Source organism: Camelus bactrianus, chromosome 9 (genome assembly GCF_048773025.1).
Source record: "Camelus bactrianus isolate YW-2024 breed Bactrian camel chromosome 9, ASM4877302v1, whole genome shotgun sequence".
Classification (NCBI taxonomy): Eukaryota; Metazoa; Chordata; class Mammalia; order Artiodactyla; family Camelidae; genus Camelus; species Camelus bactrianus.
In genome coordinates, this window is record NC_133547.1 from 72,744,120 (window position 1) to 72,767,551 (window position 23,432).

General features: G+C 34.3%; 1 protein-coding gene across 15 annotated transcripts in view; it reads right to left on the reverse strand.

Moving 5' to 3' along the window:
* Window positions 1-472: 472 nt before the first annotated feature.
* Window positions 473-23,432, reverse strand: part of CHD9 (chromodomain helicase DNA binding protein 9) — a 209,076-nt gene continuing 186,116 nt past the window's right edge. For 8 of the 15 annotated variants that reach the window (XM_074370732.1, XM_074370736.1, XM_074370735.1 and 5 more), the window contains 10 exons: window positions 22,522-22,724; window positions 19,472-20,380; window positions 18,372-18,535; window positions 17,372-17,644; window positions 16,448-16,616; window positions 12,134-12,273; window positions 11,598-11,819; window positions 9,031-9,159; window positions 5,832-5,936; window positions 473-3,975 (listed from right to left, as the gene is read on the reverse strand). In XM_074370732.1, the coding sequence (XP_074226833.1) occupies window positions 3,097-3,975; window positions 5,832-5,936; window positions 9,031-9,159; window positions 11,598-11,819; window positions 12,134-12,273; window positions 16,448-16,616; window positions 17,372-17,644; window positions 18,372-18,535; window positions 19,472-20,380; window positions 22,522-22,724 (3,193 nt within the window). In that variant the 3' untranslated portion in view covers window positions 473-3,096. The remainder of the gene's footprint in view (window positions 3,976-5,831; window positions 5,937-9,030; window positions 9,160-11,597; window positions 11,820-12,133; window positions 12,274-16,447; window positions 16,617-17,371; window positions 17,645-18,371; window positions 18,536-19,471; window positions 20,381-22,521; window positions 22,725-23,432) is intronic. The other 7 variants (XM_074370738.1, XM_074370746.1, XM_074370742.1 and 4 more) reach the window with 6 other exon arrangements.

Sequence of the window (23,432 nt, forward strand, 5' to 3'; positions counted from 1 at the left end):
GCAGCTGGCTTGTGTTTAAAAAAAGAGAAAATGTCGTCTAAAATATGACAGTAGAGTTGAATGTGTTCAAGTTAAATGAGTATATGATGAGACTCCAGTGTTTCACTTTTGTAATTTGAGGAAAACAAATTTCTTTCATATTTACAAAGAACAATAAATAATAGTGATGAATTAGGAAAGACTCTTAAGACCAAGGGAAAAAAATCATTACTGATCTCCAAAATGGACTTCTTTAAGAGGTTAGGTATATCTCTGTATCTTTCTGAATTTTTTAAAGGTCCAGGGTAAGAAAACTTAAGGAAACAATGATACTGTGGATATAATTATAGCCAATTTCTGTCTTTTAAAAATTCTTCCAAAGCATACTTTCCTTTTAAAGATTTATGACTATAGTTTCTTTCATAACTGGAGTAAGATAAATTATATATAAAAATTAAAAAGTATTGTCATGTACAGAGGCTGACATCATGGGTAGTCAAAGAATATGTTTAATAAAAAATAATTAAACTTCCATTTGCTCTATAGAACATCATAGAAAGTAATTTAATAAATTACAAATGACTTTTTAAGACGTTTGCTCAACTACAGAAAGCAAATTCAGACTACACAAAACACAACTGGTAAATATTGCAAATGTCCAAAAGAAAAATTGGACTAAGACTTGAATCATGAAACCTGAAACAAGGGCTATAAATACAAGGCAATAACAGCTATAATTCTTTTAGTAACTACCAACACATACTTGGATATCCTTTCAACTGCAACTTTAGTATTATGTAATTCTACTGATTTTTTTTTTTTGTCTTCTTATAACCCTTAACTTTACACAACCATGTTTGCATGTTTTTTTTTTAAGCTGATGGCTGGACAACTTTTTCCCAGTCAGTACTAGATAGAAGTATCTTGAAACCCAAGAGAATGTTTAAGGTTAATATTAGCTTTAATGCTTAGAAAACTGCAATTGCCTTATTACATAGAAAGAGAATCACTAAGATGTTAACCAAATTCATTTGATCATAATTAGGAAAATACTTCATCTCATAAATTTGATATAAATTAGATTTTAGTGACAAGATCTAGCGCTTCCCACCCCCACCCCCCTTTTATTTCAAATTGGAGACAGAAAGGAGTGAAGATCATGTGGGTAGAACTAGAGGGAGAAGGGAAATACAGATGGTGTTGAAATATTCCACCAGCAAACTAAGTTAACTGTGTTTGAAAAACTTTGGCTATCTCATAGGTGTGTTCTAGTGAAACAAAAGTGCAATACTGCAGAGGGAAGATACTAAGTATGTAATATATCATTTTCATGATGAAGAATTACTACCCACTTCTCCTGGATGGGCATTATAGTGACTATTGCTAAGACATTGCATAAAGGACTATCAATTCAAAGTACTATTTTGGAAAAATACAAAAATTAATACAATCCCAATGGAACTTTTGTAATTTTGTAAATACATATAACACTGTCTCTCTAATAAGGGGTTAGTTATTTTACATACAGAAACATAATTTACTGGTAAAGATCTCGGAAAATCCAATATAATTGCTTAATTCATGACAAAGCAACAGAGTTCTATCAAAACATACTGAAAGTTATTTTTTTCTGTGGGAGAGAAGTGAGGTACTTTTCCCTCCTAAATGTATCCCCTAGCAAACTTGATCACTGACTTACTCAAGCACCAGAAAAACACTAATGCTTATCTCTCCTTAGGATGTAAATGATATTTTATGTCCAATTCAGTTCTAATTGTTTTAAATGCATATGAAGGTGAACCTGGACCTCTACCTTGTCAGAATAATAGCAACTTTAGCAGGAGAAATTGTATCACAAATCAATTAGTAGACAAGTTTTACATGGTAAAGGGTTCTAAGAAATTGATCAGAAGCCTTGGGCTTCATTTTTTGTGGTTTACAGGAATAATGTATATATTTTTGAGATTATTCAAAGTGCATTTTCAAAATGGGCAACTCAGTATATTAAATATAAACTGATAACCCAACACTGATTCTGGGCAACATTTAGTCTGCTTACACCTAAAAACTCAAAATGAATTGAGACTATCTGCATATTACTTTACCATTATTATCTGTTAATTTTGGAATATTTCCATGACATAAAACACAAATAGAAATCTACACAAATAAAGCAAACAAACAATTTCTTTTACATGAAGTATGCTGTGTTGAAAGTTCTTTTCAGTGGCATTTCATGAGTTTGCCTTTTCTGAACCCTGGAAAACAGACATTACTCATCTGAGACATAATTATTTCTAATAGGAGGCCAAACTTTGAAAAGTTAAAACTAAGTATGTCTGGAGGGTGCCAAAGTCACATGACACAGGATTTTTATGACTTAATTTTACTGACTTTAGAGTTAAGCTCAGCAAAAAGCAAGTCATATTTCTTGCCAGATTAACATGATATATAGGATGTATTTAAAAAACCCCTGAAAACAAGTATAGAATTAGAAACGAATGTAAACTTCCTAAACTAACTCAGCTGAGGTAACAGGTAGCCAGTTAAATTGGCTGATTGGGAAACTTATTTCTTCTTTAAAACACACTTGTACCTGAATTGGAAACATCAGCAGTGCATCACAACACTAGAGCATTTTCATGTAATTAAAGCAATGGATGGTGATGTAGATTCTACAGCTTTCATGACATTCATTAGCTGCCCAAATTATTGCTGAGTTTTGATCTGTAAATTATAGGTGTCAAGGAGGCTGTAAAACTATATTCAAATTAAATCAGTAATATGCATAAAGTATTCTGTGTTCACTGCAAATATATTAAATATACAACTCTTATTGAGCATAATTTTCATAAAATTAAACCCCAACAAAATTATAATGCCTTTTGTTGTAATTTTACACCTTTATGTATCTGATAGTACATACGAGTTCAGAAACTTATGAATCTTAAGAAATATTACATGCAAAATGTCTCTGAAAGCAGTTTGTACTTCTAAACAAATAACTGAAATGTTCTGTCAGTAAGTTATTGATGCACTCAACACTGGGATATTTACAATTAATAATTAAAGAAAAAAAATCCAAAATCAGTTCATAATTTAAGTGCAGTCTGGGAATCAGTCTTCATTACTAGAATCTGAATCCTCGGATGATGATGATGTACTATCAGATCCAGATGAAGCATCGGCTTTCTCTGAACCCTCATCTGTGCTGTTTTCATTGAGAGGACTTGGTTCAGTTCCCCCTTTGTCTTCCTGATCTCTAACTCTGGAATCTTCTTCCTTTACTTTTACAGACTTAGATGAGCCTAAGTCACTGTTTTTGTTTTTCTGTACATCAAAAGTATTGGACTGGGACAAAGTTGGAATATGAAGATTAAGGCCTGGAGTGAGAAGCATCCCTGGATAAAGTATATTAGATAGTAATAGTGGGTTAAGAGCTAACGGGTTGGCAGCTGCAGCTGTATTTAATGCAGCAGTAGAGGATGTTGAAGGAGAACTTGACACAGAGTTTTCTCCACCATTTTCTGAATTTTGGCTCTCTGTCCTTTCTTTTTTTCCTTCTAGCTCCTTAGAGTCATTTCCCTTTTTTTCTTCTGTTCCAGATTCTGTAGGCTTTGTCAGGAGTCCCCCCATGCCCAACAGATTTGGCAATCCTGTCATTCCTGACAGCAGCATGGGGAACATGGCGGCCACGTTTTTAGCTTCTCCTCCAGAAGAAAGGCCGGCAGGCATTCCCATCAGCCCTGCGGTTACTTGCAGCGACTGCAGGTTTTGTAGGTTCTGTTGTAAGGCCTGAAGAGTTGGGAGATCCACACCTGGAAGTAATCCATTGGCTAACAAAGGATTGCCTGAAATACTGGTGGCAGTTGCAGCCGCTGCTGCTGCTGTGGCCTTCGCAATTCCACTTTTAGGCCGTCTCCCTCGCCTGCTTACTTCCTCTCTCACAACGGGACCAGTGAGAATACGTTCATACATGCTTTCTGGGAGAAATCCCTAAAAGAAAAAATCCATCAATAACAGCTATTTTAAAATAAAATCAATAGCTATTAACTTGCAATACAAATAAGCTATTAAAATAGGCAATTACTCATCAACTTATTCTGTATTAATAAAACATAACCAGTCATGACAGAGATAATCTGATTTTGTCATATTGTAAGAAGTGGCTTGAAACGCTCTTCCACTTCTCATTTTATCATGAGAGAAGAAAGTGGCCTCTGGCCCTCTTTAAAAATGTGAGGCATAAGTCTGTAGAACAGTTCTGGAAAACAGAAGATCCAAAGAGATTTTTTTTCATGAGGGCTGCCCTCACCAATTGCTCTAAAAGACTAAAGAAGTACCCCTCTTCTAATCCGGAAGACCAATAAGGAAAGAAGAAGTAAGTAAAGGTTAAAATGAGATGCTTCATATGACTCCTGACTATCACATTGGGAATAAAGGAGACAAAGCCAAGCTGAAAAAGATACTCAACAAGGGGAAAAAAGTCACTTGGCTCAGAACAGCAATAGCACCTGTAGACCGGGAAGCACCTAGTCCAGGACAATGAAGAGCAACCTATGCTATTTCCTTGTAATTCTCCTATAATTTTCTGGGGCTCAAAACTCCAGAAGTTATTAAAAAAAAAAAAAAAAAAAAGAAAGAAAGAAAGAAAGGAAAAGAAAAAGAAAAAAACTCTTAGAAGTTTTAGGAGTTTAGAACCTCTAGACCACCACTGTCCGAAAGAAATAATGTAAGCTATATATAATATAATTTAAAATTTTCTAGTAGCCACAATAAAAAGGTAAAGTAGAAATATATGACATGAATTTTAGCAATATAGTCTATTTAACAACACAAACATATTAACATTTCAAAATATAATCTATGAAAATTATTGAGCTATTTTATATTCTTTTTTCTAAACTACATCTTCAAAATCCAAAATCAGTATTTCACACTTACAATGCAGCCTAATTTAGACTAGCCACATTTCAAGTGCTCAATAGCCACATGTGTCTGATGGCTACTGTTTGTGACAATGAAGCTCTAGACAGTGGTTTAAAAGACTCTCATGGGACTATTTTTAAATTTTGTTCTGAACTGATCAACTTATTTGTTCTCCTTACAAAAGCATAAGGGTTCACTGCAGAAAACATGACAACAAAAAAAATACAAAGAAAAAAATCATCCATAGTTTCGCTGTTCAAAGATAACCATTGCTAATGTTTCAGGATGTGTGCTTCCATTTTCCCCTTGTGCATACATATAGGTTTTTCCAATTCTTCTCAATTCCCTTTCTAAAATTAAAAAAAAAAATCATACTGAATGTGGGTTTATTGCCTGTCTTTTTCATTTGGACACCTGTAGACATAAGGGCTATTATTTACTTAGCATTTACCACAGGGTTAGGCTTTGCTACTCCAAGAACTTAACTACTACCTCATTTAATGATACTGTGAACTTGCTTCTCCCTTGTCTTCAGAGGTTCTTCTAAGATACAATTTTTAAAAATAGTTGCATAGTTTTCCAATATACTGATGGGCCATTAGTATATTCCCAATTTTTTATTACTCTATTATGATGAATAACCTTATATACATAGCTTTCCCCCATATTCGTTGTGGCATTGCTCAAATAGTATCTTAGAAGTTAAACACAGATCAGTAATATACTGATTCTGCATTCTAACTCAACAAGCATCTGAGAAATTTGTAACGTATTCTGCAAAATAAAAATTATGAACTTAAAAACACTGGCACATGTTTGTGAAATATTTTGTTAATTCTTAACTTAAAATTTAATCTAAGATATCTTTAAATGGCAACTAATTTTTAAAATGATGTATGAATTAATATTTATGAAATACTCACAGACTGCTTAACAACATCTCCCCATTCAGGAGCTACTCCATATTCTGAATTTTCTTCCAGGAATCGACATAAATCCTTCAAAGGGGGAGCAAATGCACCTCCAACCTATAAATGAAAAACCGATTCTTAGACACTTAAAAGTACTATTAACCTTGGAGATACTTCTTGGTTTTATTCTCTGCTGTACAGAGTTTATTTCTTTAAAATACCCTTATTCTGTGAATCATCTCTGACAATCTTTATTACATTAAAAAAGACTACCACAACCTGTAAGAACTACTAATACACTATATAAACATGTGCTAATGTAAATTTTAAATGTTTTAAGAAGGGTTGCTGGAGTAAAATAACTACAATTTACTGTGCGATTACTATGCAGGATAGGCAGTGTAGCCTTGTTAAGAGTATACTCTTTGGAGTATACTCTTTGGAGTCAGACTTACCAACTACATGAACTCAGGCAAATCAGTAAATCTCTCTGGAGCTCATTTTTCTCATCTGCAAAATGGGGATAACAGTAATACCTCCCTCATAGGGTTTTATGAAGACAAAATAATTCAAGTACTTTAACATAGAGTCTGGCACGTAATAAATAAAAGTATTACTATTATATGCCAAGTCTTATGCTATAGACTTTAAGTATGTAATTTATTTTAGTACTCACTACAGCCTTTTGAAATATATTATTTCTGCTTTTCAAATGAAGGAACTAAGCCTCAGAGAAGTTATAAAAGTTGCCCAAAACTAGCTAGTAAGTGTTATGGCTTTCAAACTCAGGTCTCAAAAACCCATGGTGCTTATCTATTATGTAAACTGATACCCTAAAAGTATGAAAATACTTTTTTTTTGGAGGGTAGAAAGAGTTTTTATTCTCCTGCTAGCGCCTAGTCTGACTGTGTGGAAGGATACTTCAGCCATCTGTTTTTAGATGCTCAAGAAAACTTCTGGATGAAGTGAAGCGTACTGGGTCCCATTGAAAGTCTTGCTTAGGAAGATGCCAGGTCATTCTGATTAATGCATTTTTACAGCTAAGTGGAAGGGCTGAATCAGAAGTATGTTGTTGCCAGCATTGTGCAGGGAGATGGAAAGCTGAGCTGCAAGAACAGCCCAGTTCTCTGGAAAAAGCACTCCCAACAGGTTACATATCCTTTTAAATGATTTAACTTTAAATGATCTGGACCTGCCAATTTAACGTTCCTTTAGAATTTAAAGAAATTTCTTGAATAATTCCTTCTTCTACACCTTTATGAATAAATACATACTGTATCTTGTTAGGATATAGACAGGATTTAATATGGACAGTTACATCTACAGGTATTCTCATCTAGTATTTCCTTTAGTCTTTTCTTAGTCTCTCAAGTTTCTATTGCCATCCCTTTTTTATTATCCCCTTCATTAAGCTCCAATTTAAATTGGAGGCTCTCTGTGTGGTTTATAGAGGTTCAGCAGGCATATTCTTTTCCTTAGTAACTCATCAGTCCTCAAGCCTGTACTCTAGAAACTCAGAACAATAAAGAACTCTACAAACTAAGGGAAATGAATAGAACTTTTATCAGGTTAAAACAATTAAAAATAAAATTTAGAGTGTTTAATATTAAACTTTACAAGTAAAAATGAAAAACTGTTTCATTTCATTAAAACTAAGACAAATGCTAATTTTTGTTATAAGATGAAGTGGAGTACAAAGATTTTTAAGAAAATCTATGCAAGCACAAAATTAAGTAAAATGTGACTCATATGTCACTATTCTTGCCCAAATACATTTATGACATCACTTTAAAGTACTAACAAAAGATGAATCAGTTATCTCTACAAAATTGGGGAAAAAATTAGTATCAATTTTAATGAGTTAGTGCATACAATAATATTAAGATAATTGTTATTATAAAAATAGTTTTCTTCCAATTTCAGCATTTCTTCTGAGGAGTTCAAATGATTTTATGTATTTTTATACTAGCAGTGAGGTCATTTAACATATAGCAAAGCAGAACTAGGGAATTAACATGACCTAGGGTAATCTAATTTGTGAGTGAAGGAACTCAATGAGAAAGTTGCTATTCTTACACTGAGGCCATTTTTAATTTATTTATTTTGTTGCTTGCTCATCAGAATTAAAAAAACAGAATAAAAATGTCAAAGCTATAAACTTACAAAAGGGCACCACAAGTGTTCTACCATTTACTTTGTGAGGTAAAAGAGACATACCAATCCAAATATAAAACAGAAACAATTTGGGGAAACAAACATTTGGTTCAGATTTAAGACTCTGGAAAAACCTGACTCTTACCATTCATGAATCAACAAAGCAAAAAGATACAGAGAGGAGGGTATAGCTCAGTGGTAGAGCACATGCTTAGCATGTATGAGATCCTGGGTTCAATCCCCAGTATCTCCATTAAAAAAAAGAAAACTAAAAACTAATAATAAATAAATCAATGGACCTAATGACCTCCTTCTCACAAAAATAATTATATAATTTTTTAAAAAAGGAAGAAAAAGAGAGAAGATAGCACAGGGGTACCCATTAGTCAATAAGGTACCTTTGTTGAAGACATTTTATTTCCATCTATCCAAAATTATGTATGCCGATTTTGACAGAACACTTTATGGCCGAATGATGGAAAATTACATGATAAACAGGTAAATCTATGATGGATATGATGAGAATAGTGTCCCCTTTCAACAGGGTTTCTCAACCTTTGCACTACAGACATTTTGGATTGGTGTTGTGAGGGTTGTCCTGGGTGCTGAAAGGAGAGTTCAGCAGCATTCCAGGCCTCTACCCACGAGATGCCAATAGCATCCTTCCCCTGTTCAGCACCTCCCCAACACCCACCTCCCTACTCCAGAGTTGTGACTACCCAATATGTCTCCAGACATTGCCAAATGTCCCCTGGAAGACAAAGTTGCCCCCTCTTGAGAATCACTGCTTAAGAATCACTCAGATATAGTGCCCCTGTGCAGTGCTACTGCTTATGCACAGACGTGTAAAGTGACTGTGTATTTCATTCAACAGCTTAGCCAAAATATTGGGATTTGAAATTAGACTGTATAAAATTGTAGTCCATGTCTTTTCCCATAAATCTACCAGATTTAACCCATTTCCAGGTCTGTTAAGAAATACTGCATAATGAAATAGTGTTCTAGAGATCTGAAACGGTGAATCAACACGAAAAATTAACAACAAATATATAAATACCTTTCTGGCATTTCTTCTGTTAATCAGCTGAACACGTTCTTCCCCAGTCAGACTATTAACATCTAGTTTATTGGGATTTCTGCAACGATGCCTTTTTTGTTTGGGTCTCCCCTCATGGAGCTGCATTCGCTAAAATATATAGACAAGAAAATAGTTTTATAATCTTTAACTGTATAAACAGTACAAACAAGCTGATCTATGTAATTTAGTCCTATAAAATTGAAGATATATGTACTATATAAGATATATATTATATAATACAGTTGAGCCTGGAACTACATGGGTTTGAACTGTACAAGTCCACTTACATGTGGATTTTTTTTTCAATAAATACACACTACAGTACTATATGATCCACGGTTGGTTGAATCTGAGGAAGTGGAACCGAGGACATGGAGGGCCAACTGTAAAGTTACACTCAAATTTTCAGCTGTGGGGGGATGGTGTGCATCTACACCTCTAACCCCTACATTGTTCAAGGATCAACTGTTTACTATATATTGAAGATACAGATCTTATATATACTATATCACATACCTTCAATATATAACATATATATATATATATATATATATATATATATATATATATATATATATATATATATATATATATATATATATATATATATATATATATATATATATATAATATTGAAGAATTTACCCTTTAGTTACACTTCAAAAACATTTAAATATTTTTACATGTAATAATAAAAATGTTGAATAAGACTTTTTGGTGTTGCATAAATCTTTTCCTCAAATTACATATTTAAACAATTATTCGAGGCCATCATAATGATCAATATTATTCTCTATGAAAGTAGGCTCCTGAAATGAGGAGGACATTGCTAATTCTTTCCCTAAATGCCCTCAAAGATCGCTGTATTCCCAGAGTGTTATTTGAAGAAGTTACCAATAATGCTGGAGCAGTTTCCTCTTTATGTTTTCTCCTGATGAATTGCACCTGAAACATCAGATTTTCTCAGTGCTTGGACACTGTTTTTGTGCTAGTGGCTTTCATTTCTCATCTCACTAATGGACTTTCTTATCTCTTCTCACTTAATCCTCACGAAACTCAAAGATGTTATGCTTATTTTACAAATGGGAATCAAGGCTCACAGAGGCTATCTTCCTCAAGGTCATGCAGCTAGCAAGTGGCAATATGTGGCAATAAAAACTCTTTCCATCATTCCATGCTGCTCACCTCTGTTAACAACTGTTAACAAAGCAGGGCTTGATGTTTGCAGTCATTTCCAAGCAATTAGAAATTCCAAGAGACTAAAACTCAAACTCTTCAGCATGGCATACCAGTCCCATCACAGGCTGGATGGAATTCACATTTTCTATCCAATTACTATTATTCCACTTGCTCCCTCACATAATCTGGAATATCAGATGAGTCACTGTTTTATGAACATACCCTGAAGTCCTATCCTGTTTTAGCTCTCCTCATAATTGTTCTATAATGCCTAGAATATCCTCCTCCTGTGTGAACCTGGTCAAATACCTACTTATTATTTTATCACCCACCAGTCATATGTCAGCTCTGTTTTCTTTCTACCATTCTCCAGATACTTTACTCTGCCTGGGCAGAGAAGTTATTCTTTTATCTGCTTCCAAGGCACTTCATATGTACCACTGGTATAGTATATATACCATGTTATAATTATTTAGTTGTAGAGACACCAGATTAGAGTGTCAGATCCAAGACACCATTAATGTAAAATGTCCTTGGGAAATCATACCAATCATTACCTTGTATTCTTTACTGCAACAAATGCTGCTTGTAAAAATGCCTTAAAATCTTACAACATTATGATAAAAGGTTTATTTGCAGTGAAAATAATGAATGGCTATGAGCTTAAAAAAAAAATAAATAAAGATTTGCAGTGGTAAGAGAAAGGTATGAGAATCCTCAGAGACTACATAGTTAATTGCCTTGAGGGCAAGAACTTTATACTACTCACTGTTTTATCCTAAGTCCCTCAAAATCATAACTAGCACACAGTAGTCACTCAATAAAAATTTGCTGACTGAATAAATGATGTTATTTTCTAATATGTTAAGAAGTTACAGGGTTGCACTATTTACTTAAAATTTCAGTGTTTCTATTTCTTTATCAATAAAGTTTTAATAATGCCATTCTGATAAAGTTGGAGGGTGTTTAATGAGATAATGCATGCTAAGTGCTAAATATAATGCCAGGCACACAGCTAAGTCTCAATAAATGTTTACTATGATTATTTTTTATTATTTTAAAATTAACTTCTTGAGGGAAAGGACTGGAAGTTGTATGCCTTTACAAACTTCATTGGGTCCAACTTAGTACTCTGTATATGAGAAATGATTTTTATTATCTAAACACTTGTTGAATATGGAATGGAAAAATGAAAAATTATATTGTATAGTATCATGGGAAAGATGGTCATTTTTTCCCTACTAATTTTCCTAAATCTTGGGCAGAACACATATTTAGTGTAAGTGGGTGAGAATTTATGCTTCATCATTATAGGTTTGATGACTAACAGAAACAAAATATACCAAGATCTGTAAGGTATCACCTACAGGAATAAAAGCTCCTAAATCTTCCACATAACCTGGGTGCTCCTTAAGCCATTTTTCCAAATCCTTTCTCTTCGGTGCATCATCGCCTGCAAGTCTTGTCCCATCTTTAAGATTAATAACTGGAACTGGACTTTCTGTATCAGGAATTCCTTGAGGTTGAGTATAGGATAGTGTTGGATTTATCCCTGCAGAAATCTGTGAGGTGGTTAAGCCTAAAGTAACCTGTAGAAAAACACCAAATGAAAATTTTATTTCTGTACTTTATCAGAATTCTGACTTTGGTCCACTGAAGGAATTCTTCTTGAAGAGAAAAAAAAGTTGTTCAAAACTCTGCTAAATCTTTCAAGTTTAAAATATTCATGAATCTTCGCCAGTGTGGACTGCTGAGATACAATCGAAAACTATACAGCATACTCCTAATGTCCTAGTTATCTTTATTTATTCCATAAAACATTCACAAAACAGCAACGTGTGAATTTACTAGGATTGAATTTTGGACTCAAGGGTCAATAGTTTTTAAACATTACTTTACTTACATTATTAGGTGGTTTATTTCTGTTAAAAAAGAGGATGTCAACACCTTCTACATTCTTCCTCCTTCCCCGCCTTTTTTTGACAATAGGCTGGTTGTCTAATATAACTCCATTGGCACCAAGGGTTGATTGAATGGGAGTACCTAACAAATTAAAAAAGCAAAAGAGTGATACAAATCTAGTTCTTAAATTAAAAGTAATCACTTTTCTGAATATATAGGTATTTTAGTTCTTATTTTCCATATCCTAAACCAAGCAATTCTTGAATTAAAAATACTGCCCCATTTCTCATTCAAAAACTAGAAGAATTGTAATCTAGGCCTCTTTCAAGTTTTGATTTGTCTCCTCAATATTTTCCCCTTGATATTCATACATCTCTTCTTCCTTCCCCCTTTACATGAAGAACCATGCCTTTCTTATGTACAAGACAAACCTGTCCCCTTTATCTGAACCCATTAATTCCTACTTTTTCTAAAAGCTTGTTTTATCATCTATCATTGGTTTTTTGTGCCAAAATATCTCATTCTACATTAGATTCTTCTTAACTTAAAAACATGGCCCAACTCAAACAAAAAATAAACCTCTTTCAGCTTTTTCATAACCTTCAAAACTTCTGAAAAGTCGGTCTCTACTGCCCTCCTTCCTCACGATGAACTCATTCCTCAATTTCCAATAGTCTATCCCATACTAGCCTACTTAGGGTATTTTCTTTACGATCACCACTGTTTCTTGCCAAATTAAATTGACCTTTCTCACTCCTCATTTCAGTAGGCACTCAGTAAAAAATGTATGTTTTAAGAGGTATGAATGAAACAGTTTCATGCATTCAGTCATCCCTCTCATAAATACATATTTATCAAACAGCTATGTACAAGCACTATGATGACTCAAAGATGAATAAGATACAGTTCCTGTCCTTAAAGAGTACATAAATCTAGAGTACTCTTATAAAAGAAAATATTATTAAGACTGAGATGTTTGCTTAAAATGATTCAGTTTGTAGCAAGAAATGCATTTTCAACCATTCAAGGAGAATTTTTTGAGCAAGTGCTGTGTATCCCTGAAAGACATTTCCTTTTGCCTGGCTGTGGAACCTTATGGAAGTCATTCTCCTCACATCTCAGTTTCAAAAAGTACCTTAATTCATATGGTAAAGAATAACTAAATGATTAAAAACCATTTTTGCATATGAAAGCACTTACAAATGACATAACATTACATAAAAAAGCTTTCATTATTTCATTATAATCAGATTAACAAAATATTATAAATATGATTTAAAAATACTTTCAGTATAGTTTAACTGTAATAACAGAGTAAGTTTCCTAAAGTACTACTTTTAAAAATACTATTCTGTTTCATAAGAACTTCACATGGCTTCCTATTCAAGTATGAATGAAATGCCTTACATCAACCTCATTCCTGCATGACTAAGAACTCCAATCCCTGTCCCAGCTCAAATTTTGATGTTGTCCATAATTTAGATTCACCTTTCCTAAGCAGGCTCTGATTTTATACACATATCTGTCTAGTAAGAATTTACACAGTAGCTAGGTCAGTCTTATCCCCAAACCATATTATTTTCCTGACATCAAGTCCCTGGTTCATGCTACTCCCTGATTCTCTCTCAATGTCATTTCCAGAAAGATCATTATTTAATTTTCCTTTTATAAATTCTGTTCAGTTCTGCCTCTTCCGCAGGACTCTGCCTAAGTTTCTAGACAGCAGTCACTTCTCTTCCAAAAGTTATTAACTATAATGCTCTTTGTCGCAAGACATATCATCTTGTTTTTAATGCATTATCTAATATTTTAACATGTAGTTCTAGTCTACCAAGCTACAGAAAGGCAGAGACTGTCTTATGTTTCTTTTACTTTCCCTTTACTGTTATCTCAGTGCTATGTAAGTTACTTAATGTAACTAACTGTCTATGAAAAAACATCAGTATACACACCAAAGCATACATTTATAAACAAAACCTATTTGGCTATTTTATTATAAACACAATCTATCTGGACAACTATATACTACCTGGACTTCTTTTTTTATTTAAAGCAGCAAAACAACAACAAAATACCCAGCTACCCAGACTTATTTCTGAAAGTGATTTTTATAAACATTACTGATTTTTTAAAGCTAGAATTCAAAATGGAAAATTTAACCTACTCTACTCTATAAAGCCTATGTTGTCTTTATCTTAGATGTAATTATAACAATATTAAAAATAGCTTCTTTCTACTAAGTGCCTACTAGGTGACAGAAACTGAATTAAGGTTTTATAAATGTTTTCTTGAATTATCAAAAACAAAACAAGTAAAGGTATTAAGCCCACTTTATTTTTTGGAGGGGGGAATTAGGATTGATTGATTGATTGATTGACTGTTAATGGAGGCACTGGGGATTGAACCTAGGACCTTGTACATGCTAAGCACATGCTCTACCACTGAGCTATATCCTCCCGGCTAAGCCCACTTTATAAATGCGATCAGAAACATCACGTCACTGGCCCAATGTCACAACAGCTAGTAAGTGACAGAATTCAACTCCAGGCTGTCTGGCTCTACCATCCTTTGTTTACTATTCCAGGTGGTTTCTGGAATAGGCTCTTTAGTTTTGTTCTCTTGTTATAATTTATGCTATTTTACTGTCTTTCATTAATTAATTTACATTGTATGATGTATCTTTTACTCAAAGTTTTTAAATAAAATTCAGGGGGTACCCATATAAACATAAAAAGGGCTTAGGCTTTGGAATATGAGGAACTAGAATAGAATTTGTTCAGCATCAATCTCTAAAACTTAATTTTAACATCTCGTTAGCATCTAAGTACGTGTCAAGTTCCATACTGGCCATTTTACATATATTATCTAATCCACTTAACAATGCTACCTCTTCCCTGACCCCAACCCTTCATTTCACAAACAAAAAAGTAAGGTTCTAAAATGTCGACAGACTTCCTAAGGGTCAATGTACGAAGACAGTGCTAGATTTCCCATTTGCAATTATTAAGATAGATGAGATATAATGCTTAAATAACGCTTATGTAGTTTTAATGTTTGAGACTTTTTGGTATTTTCTATAGCTGCAAATTATTGTTACAATTACTGTTGATACTATTAAAACAGTATTATTTACCAAATAATTACTTATAGTCAAAGGCTGTAGAATCTGCAGATGCAATAGCAATAAAATGTTCAGATAAAAAAAGTATCAAACCCATTTTATAGTGGAGTTACCGAGGTACATGCAGCAGTACTGTTAAACCCCACTTAGGCTGGGAAAAAACCTGACAGCTTATCTTCCCCATCTATTCCTATTTTCTCAGAAGAAAAAAAAAAGCTCCTTAATACAACACTGTCATTGTAAAGTGCAACTTGGTGGATTTATACTTCAGTAAGAAAAGTATGGCTCATTTATACATGTCTAAAAGTCCATTAATTGGAGAATTCCACTGAATAGTTAAAAAATCCATAAAAGACCAAAGTAAGGCTGATGACTCTAATTTATAATTTAATTATAATTTATAATTAAAATGTTGTAATAGCAGCAACTGGAAATAGCGATCAACTTAACACCTATAATAAAGCATTATTTCCCTCAGTTTTAGGAATGTCAGACACTCTGCCCACACACAGAGGTCTCAAAATGTTTACAAGTGCTGTATGGCAACTGGATTTAATAGAACACTGAAATAAAGTCCTCGGCCTTATGTATATGGGAGGTATAAAGGAAACTCCAGTCATTCATCTACTTCACTTGAGAATTTGCATTTTTTAAGATTAATAGGTTGTGCCACACATTTTAAGACTCAGTCACTCTTAAGTAAAACCCTCAATTATTGGCAGCATACTTTAAGAGGGACATGAACAAATTAAAGTACAATTAGATCAACATAAACAAAACAAAACAACTTCTTATGGATGAATTCCTCAGTGCCTACAGAGCACACAACACATGACATCAATTCAGTATTTAATACTTCTTGATTCCAATTTTGTCAAAATGTTAGAACAAGATATAGTCCCAAGGGGAGATATGATAATTGTTTTCAAAAGATAAGATTATCATGCAGACATAAGAATAGGTTAATTTTGTGCTGCCTTTAAAGATAGATAATCATTGAGAAGTACCAATTGGGGGCAAAATTTGCTTCCAAATAAGAAGGAATTTCGTGATAATTAAGTTTCCAATAGTAAGAGGTTTTTTTTTTTAAAGTAGTAACAATCTTGTTTTTGAAAGTATCCCATGAGAAAGCAAAAGAGGACTTGTAAATGACGGAATATTTCATGTTGAGACAATGGTCACTAGCATATTCACCTGATACTGGCATGGATTTTGGAAAACTGGCGAGGCTGGTCTCTGACGCACCTTGAAGCTCTCGGAGTCGAGTGAGGTACTGCTGTTGCCCCAGGGCTCCATCCTCACTGTCCAATGGCCTTCTCTGAGCAAGCCCTTGCTTCTGAAATGTCAACTTCAAACCACCTTCCTGTTAAATAAACACCATTATTAAGAAAGAAACAATTAAAAAAAATCTCATTGCAGTATATCAAGAGAAATTTCTTACTTAGAAAAAGTGAGGTTAAAAACCCTGGAACATTAATCAAGTTCTCTTCTTATTCATAAATCAATTGGAGAAAAACATTTAATCAATTTTTATAATGAATATTAAATATTAAAATTTCTATCTTAAATGAAAAAAAAAATCCAGGTACTATATACACTTATCTGAGCAAAACAAAGCTTTTCATGTTACTAGTACATTGTAACCCTTTCAGCTTTGGACATATGTCTCTGTGTACATTATTCACATGACATTTTAGAGGACATTATCCATGTTTTAGACACTGAGTAATCAATTTACCTTCAAAAATCATACTGAAAAATGAAATGTTACTGATAATAGCGCATGCTAAATGTTTAAAACAGAAAGTACACTGACATACCATTTGAGTATTATATAAAAGAACCAAAACAATAAGAAACTGTCAGACTGTTTAAGAAAGCATCTTGATCAGCAGAAGGACTATTTTCAGAAGTATAGGTAGAGAAAACATATTTAATGATGATCCCTCTAGTAGAATATTCAAGTTTAACAACCTGGATATCAAAAAGAAAACAATCCAAATACCAGAAAACAAGTGTGTGAAGGAAGTAAGAGTAAGAGCAGGCAGCCATTTGCAGGAAAAGCATGCTGCACACCGCAATCGCAATCAGGTCCCAGGGCAATAAAAATAAACATACGTCTTTGATTTTCACTGTAAACTCCTTTTCTCGTACATGCTTCTTCACCTTTGACATCTGTGCTGACTGATCGTGTTCTTCTTTAACACCAGCACCTGGAGGAGTGGGAACGCTGGGCTCGCTGTATTCTGAAGCTGCACCAGAGCTGTCCAGCAGTTTTGTGGTATAGAAAGAAGCCACTGTGTTGGCATCGTAACTTCTTCTAGCTGAAGGCCACTTCCCTTTCAGAACTGTTTGACAAATACTGTCCAACCGGTTGATCATCACACGATCCTGGGAAAGTATGAACAACAAAGGGTAATTTTAGTAATTAAGCCAGAATTTTGGGGATTTAACACCATTTGTGTATTTGGTATGCATACATATTCTCATGTTCATATTATAACTCCATACAAATTCCCATTTGTGAAATTCAAAAATATTATATGATAAAGATATTTTTCTATTCTTTTGTTTTTATAATTGCAAGAGCAATAGCGGTTCCTTGTAAAGATTTCAAACAACTCAGAAGAATACTGAAGAGTAGAGAGTTCTCCACTCCCCCATTTCCCAACCTCACTCCTCAAGCCTAAGTACTCTTCTACTAGTCTGGTCACATACTGGAAGAAGAACTGTACTAATACTATCTGAACTTCTACCACTGCATGTACATGTACTTCAAAGAAGTTTTTTTCTAGGTCACAACTGGCTATGGTAAATTTCTTCAAGGAGACTCACTTAAAAGGACTTATAAAAGCACTTGAATATTAACTTGTATGTGAACTTAAGTATTCATTATCTTTTCCTCTAAATATTCTAAGGTTATGTTGAGAAACATATACATTTAAGGAGACCTAATTTACTTGATAGTAATATTTGATACTTTTAATGCCAATACCAAATGTCATACTACATTTTATAGTGATCATTTTTTCCCTACATAATATGAATTTCTATCATTAAAGTGATACAGAAAAATACTCAAAAAATGGCCTATTCCAGCAAGAAATTATTCATTTACCTTTGGCCAATATGAAGCTGCCAGCATGTATCCACCTTGCAGGATGTAAGCGGACTCTGGTGTCCCATTGTTCATCTGGAAACTATCCTGGGTCTCATCCTGGGTAGTGCTCAGTGATGCAACACTTTCTTCATCATAGGCTTTCACATGAGGGGCACCTTCTGCTAAGAATAATTATAACTGCTTCAAAAAGATGGCGTAACACAATTTTACATATAATCTTCAAATTTCATATAATTATTCAGATATATTTGAAAATGAAAAGTTAGAAGTAAAAAAAACATTCATCTAGAATAAAGAACTCATTATTTAAAAAGTTAAAACAAAAAAGCATAATAAGTGGCTTTAAGGAGTTTAAGGACAAAGGGTTAAGAAAACATCCCTTTCTGCATGAAAATCTGACCCTTGGTTAATTCTCTAAATTCTGTTTCCCTGGAAATACATAAACTCCTGACTGATAAACTATATCTGGACTGGGAAGACACAAGTACGTAATTCTATAAGGAGGGGACCCTCATAATCGGGCATGCCCCTTGTAACCCAGAAAGTCATGCCTTTGGAGTTTTTATAGGGGACTCTTGCTCCTGTGGGTACTAGAGTGGCTCCTGTGCCCACCTGATTTTGACTCACTTTCTTGCTCCTGAACTGCTGGACTGCTGGTAGGACATTTGCAGAGGAGGACCACCTAACATTACTCTACTGACAAGCTGTGGTTCCCATCTTAGATCTTTCTGAATAAGGCCAACTAGGGCTTATGATACTCTTATAAGTCTGACTGGCAGCTGTTACAGAATATAACCTTTATTTGTTCACTGATCAACTTGTTTCAGGAAAAACAAAACACTAAATTTAAGGCAATCACAAAGACATAAAATTGTGGCATAAAGTCTCTAATCCTCTGCCTGACTAACCCAATTGGCACTGTGAATGAATAGAGAGTATGAAACAGTAATCTAGTTGCCTTTTCAACAGTCCTGATCTGAGAAAAATTTGTACACATAAAATTTAAGCTAACAATTTTAAAAATGCTTAAATTATCTGAATCCATTCATTTTCCCTTGGAATGTTGTCTTAAAGGAGTAAGCACTTTATGCATATACCTCGCTTTTGGACTTCCTCTTCTTCACTGTCACTTTCTTCTGACGAAGATGAAGAGGATGATGAGGAAGAGGAGGACGAGGATGAGGATGAAGATGATGCTGAAGAACAAGAGGAGGAAGAAGAAGAGCTAGAGCCTGATCGAGAGCGGGAACAAGAGGAGGAGGAAGATGAGGAAGAAGACGATCTGGAAGAACAGGATGATCTCTCAGAATCAGAGTCAGAATCAGAACTAGACTCTGATCCTCTTTTGTGGACTCGCTGTTTCTTAGAAGCTGGGTTTGGAGTTAGAGGTTCTGTTCTGGCTGCAACCATGCGTCTGTCTGTTTCACTTTTTCCACCAGATTTCTGGTCTCCAGGAGCCTGGGGTAAAACACCATTCTTTGGACTCACAGGCTCAGACTTTATTAGTGTCCTGGTTTCCTCAGAAGACATAGATTCCTCTTCAGAAGACTGAGGCTCCTCTTTAAGGTTTTCACTTTTAACTTTCATATCCTCTAAAATAATACCTTTAGGATCTAGGAGCCTAGGTAGAGAGGTAAGAGGAGAAGCAGAAAGTGCTACTTGGTATTGCTGTAAAAGTGGGGTAGAAGTCCTCGAATGAGCCATCTTACTTTGACTGTAGTTCCTTTGAGCTGCCATAAATGAGAGTTCAGGGTCACGAAGAATGTGATAGTCTGTTCGGCTCACCCCGTGTTTAGCAGCTCCAATGAGCAAGTCCCTATCATGAGGGCCACATTCCCACCAAACTGGTAAGTCTGGATTCGGATGGCAAAGCTTCAAGCGTTCAAACAGCTGTGGATGTCGGAGGGCCTGTTCCCTTACTTTCCTTAGAAGTTCGATGCGATACAAAGTCCTAGAAGCACGTTCTTCTGTGATTGGCTGGATAAAAATATTTGGATCCACCAATTCTACATTGAAACAAGAGCAGAAACATTATCCTCAAAAATACTTCATTATACATTGAAAACAAATAATGCAACTTCTAAAACATACCTCTACTCAGTATCATTGTATAATTTAACATTTTTAAATGAGAAGAAATGTAAGTTTTAAAAAGAAGTACTACATTGCAAATCAACTATACTTTAATAAAAAAATGAAGTGCTAAAAATTATGTTAAAATACAATATATAACATTGGGTTAAGTAAAACATTAAGATTATTTTGGGAGTACGTTTTATAACTAGGAAGTTACTTTTAAGAAATTCCCTAAGAGCTATGTCATACTATCAAAGAGAAGAACACTCAAACTCACTTATAAATACAAATGAAAACTGTTAAATAATGCCCCCTAAACAAACCTAAGTTCATATATCCTTAACTGCAGGAGGTAACTCAGGGCGTTTCAGTGAACTCACAGGGACACCAAAGGTTTTCTCAAAATTTTAGGGAAATAAAGGAATAATTGTTAAACACTGTATGAAATTCTAGCCTGAGATAGTTCAGTTTCAACATCAGATCATACTATATTCCTTTTGATGAGGTCATATCTTTGTGAGAGAGATACTGGCAGTTAGGAATTACTCAGAAAAAGACAGAAGCTTGTTGAAATAATGTATACACCACTTGAAGGAGTTCCTAATGGCCAAATTTCAAACAATGTGAACATCAAAATGAATACTGACAGTATTGGATTATAACCTACAGAATTAAAAAAACCCCAAGAGTTCATACTAATATGAATAAATAATTAAGCAGACTAGGGAAAAGGAACAGCTCTTCCTTGCAGTAGAATCCATAGTAAAAACTGCTGGAGATAAGATCTACAAAAAATTAACAGGTGAAAGTTTGAGGAGAAAGAATCTGTGTGATCTCAAAGTATCTTCTCAAGATATCTGTTAACTCTAGGGAAACGATAACAATTTTACACTGGAGAAATGCAGCATAAACTACCTAAACCAAACAATTAAGGGCAGCAACATCAGTAATAAGACATACTGACATCATGAATCCCATGATATTACGTTCTGAGAAGGCCACAACATCATTTCTGTGGTACTCTTGCCAAACATGCATAACCTCAATCCAGTCATGTGAAAACACAAGACAAATCCAAATTGAGGGATTTAATGGTTAAAACTGACTGAAGATATCAAGGTCATTGAAGACAAAAAACCCAAAACCCCAAACAAACAGAAATCCCCCCAAAACCAAAACTGAGACACTGTTACAGATTGCAGGAGGCTAAGGAGAAAGAAAAGCCAAATACAACGTGGGCTCCTAGAACAAAAAAGGACATCCGTGGAAAAACTGGTAAGATTTGAACAGATATTTAGTTTAGTTACTGGTACTGTACTAATGTTAATTTCCTGGGTCATGTAAGATTTTAACATTAGGGGAGGAAGAGTGAGAGATACTTTAAGGAAACTCTCTGTATGGGCTTCAAAAACAATGAATTCACCCCAGAACCGTTCCTTAGCTGAGCTTTAGCAGCTCTGATTAGTTGTTTTTGTTTTGTTTTGTTTTGTTTTTTGAAGGCCCTGGTTTTTTTTTCCCTACTGAAACTCTTCAAGACGTCTTTTGAGTGGATACCTCATTCCTTGCAAAATGATTTGTGTAAATAAGCCCTCTAACACAGTTCCTATGAGACGGACTAAAAATATAAATTAGTTCTGTTTAACCAAAGCTATCCTTTACCTTCAGCCTCCCACAACCATAAATCTAATTCTAAGTAAAAACACTTACTATTTTCTCAAAATTCAATGTGTACCTTTATTCTCTTTCAATCTCATTTCTTTTGTTTCTTTTGGGGGGGATGGGGGAGGTAATTACATTTATTTATTTATTTTTAATAATTAATTTTAACTGAACCCAAGACCTCGTGCATGCTAAGCATGCACTCTACTATTGAGCTATACACTTCCCCTCCTCCCCTCAGATCTTACTTCAATAACAGAATTAAAGAATAGGGGATCTTTAAGCAGAATTTACTTACAATTCATAAAAATCGGTAACACATTAAACTAGTATCGAAATAAGAGTTTGAAATTTCTTTTACTAATTTTGCGTTTTTGAATGAAACAAGGAAAAAAAGAAACTTTATACATACCTTCTTTGGAAGGAAGACGACAAACCCTCCGACACATAGACATGAATGCATACAAATATTTCTCCAGACTATCATCAGTTTTCTTATGTAGCCTAGCCATAGCTCTAAATTTTGTCCAATCAAACTGGCCTCTGTCAGGATCAAATACCACTCCAAATGTAGATACAACTCTATAAAAGTCAGCTTCTTCTCTTCTTGTCCACCTATTTTGAATCAAATTAAAGAGGAAGCCACATTTGTCACAGAAATAAATATTTATTAATGCTGAATATAATGGCTATAATAAAAATTTAAAATATTTCAAGTACCTAACACTTTCAAGGATTAAATCCAGGGTTACTGCCTTGTAAACACGTTTTTAAATGGTGGTTGACTCATCTATCCAACTATGTTTCTTTTCCTTCAGACAGTAATAGTTTTTTGCATATTTACTGTGTGAAAAAAATATGCATGGGATACAAGATTGTGTAAGACATGATGATCCTACCTTCAAGGAAAAGACAAAACATATCAAACTTATGTACAGTATAAGGTAGTATTGTATAGTTGCACGTGTTACAGAAACCAACAAGTTTAGGAAAGCACAGAAGAAGTAAGGATCGGTTCAAACTTGAGTGATCAAGAAAGGCATCACCGAGTAAGTGGCATTTAATACGGAACAAGGGTAAGATAAGGGAGGGAACTAGAAAAAGAGCACAGAATAAGCAAAATAGGAAGTAACATACATGTTCAGGGATGATGACTATTCCACAATGAAAAGGAGATGGCTCATATTGGGGACAGAGGGAGATAGGCTTGGGGTCAGATTGTGAAAGGCTCTAAATGCCTGAATAAAACTAGCCTCCATTCAGTTGAAAGCTCCTGAAGATACTTTAAGAGGGTAATATCCTTGAGCACCATAGATCTGCAAA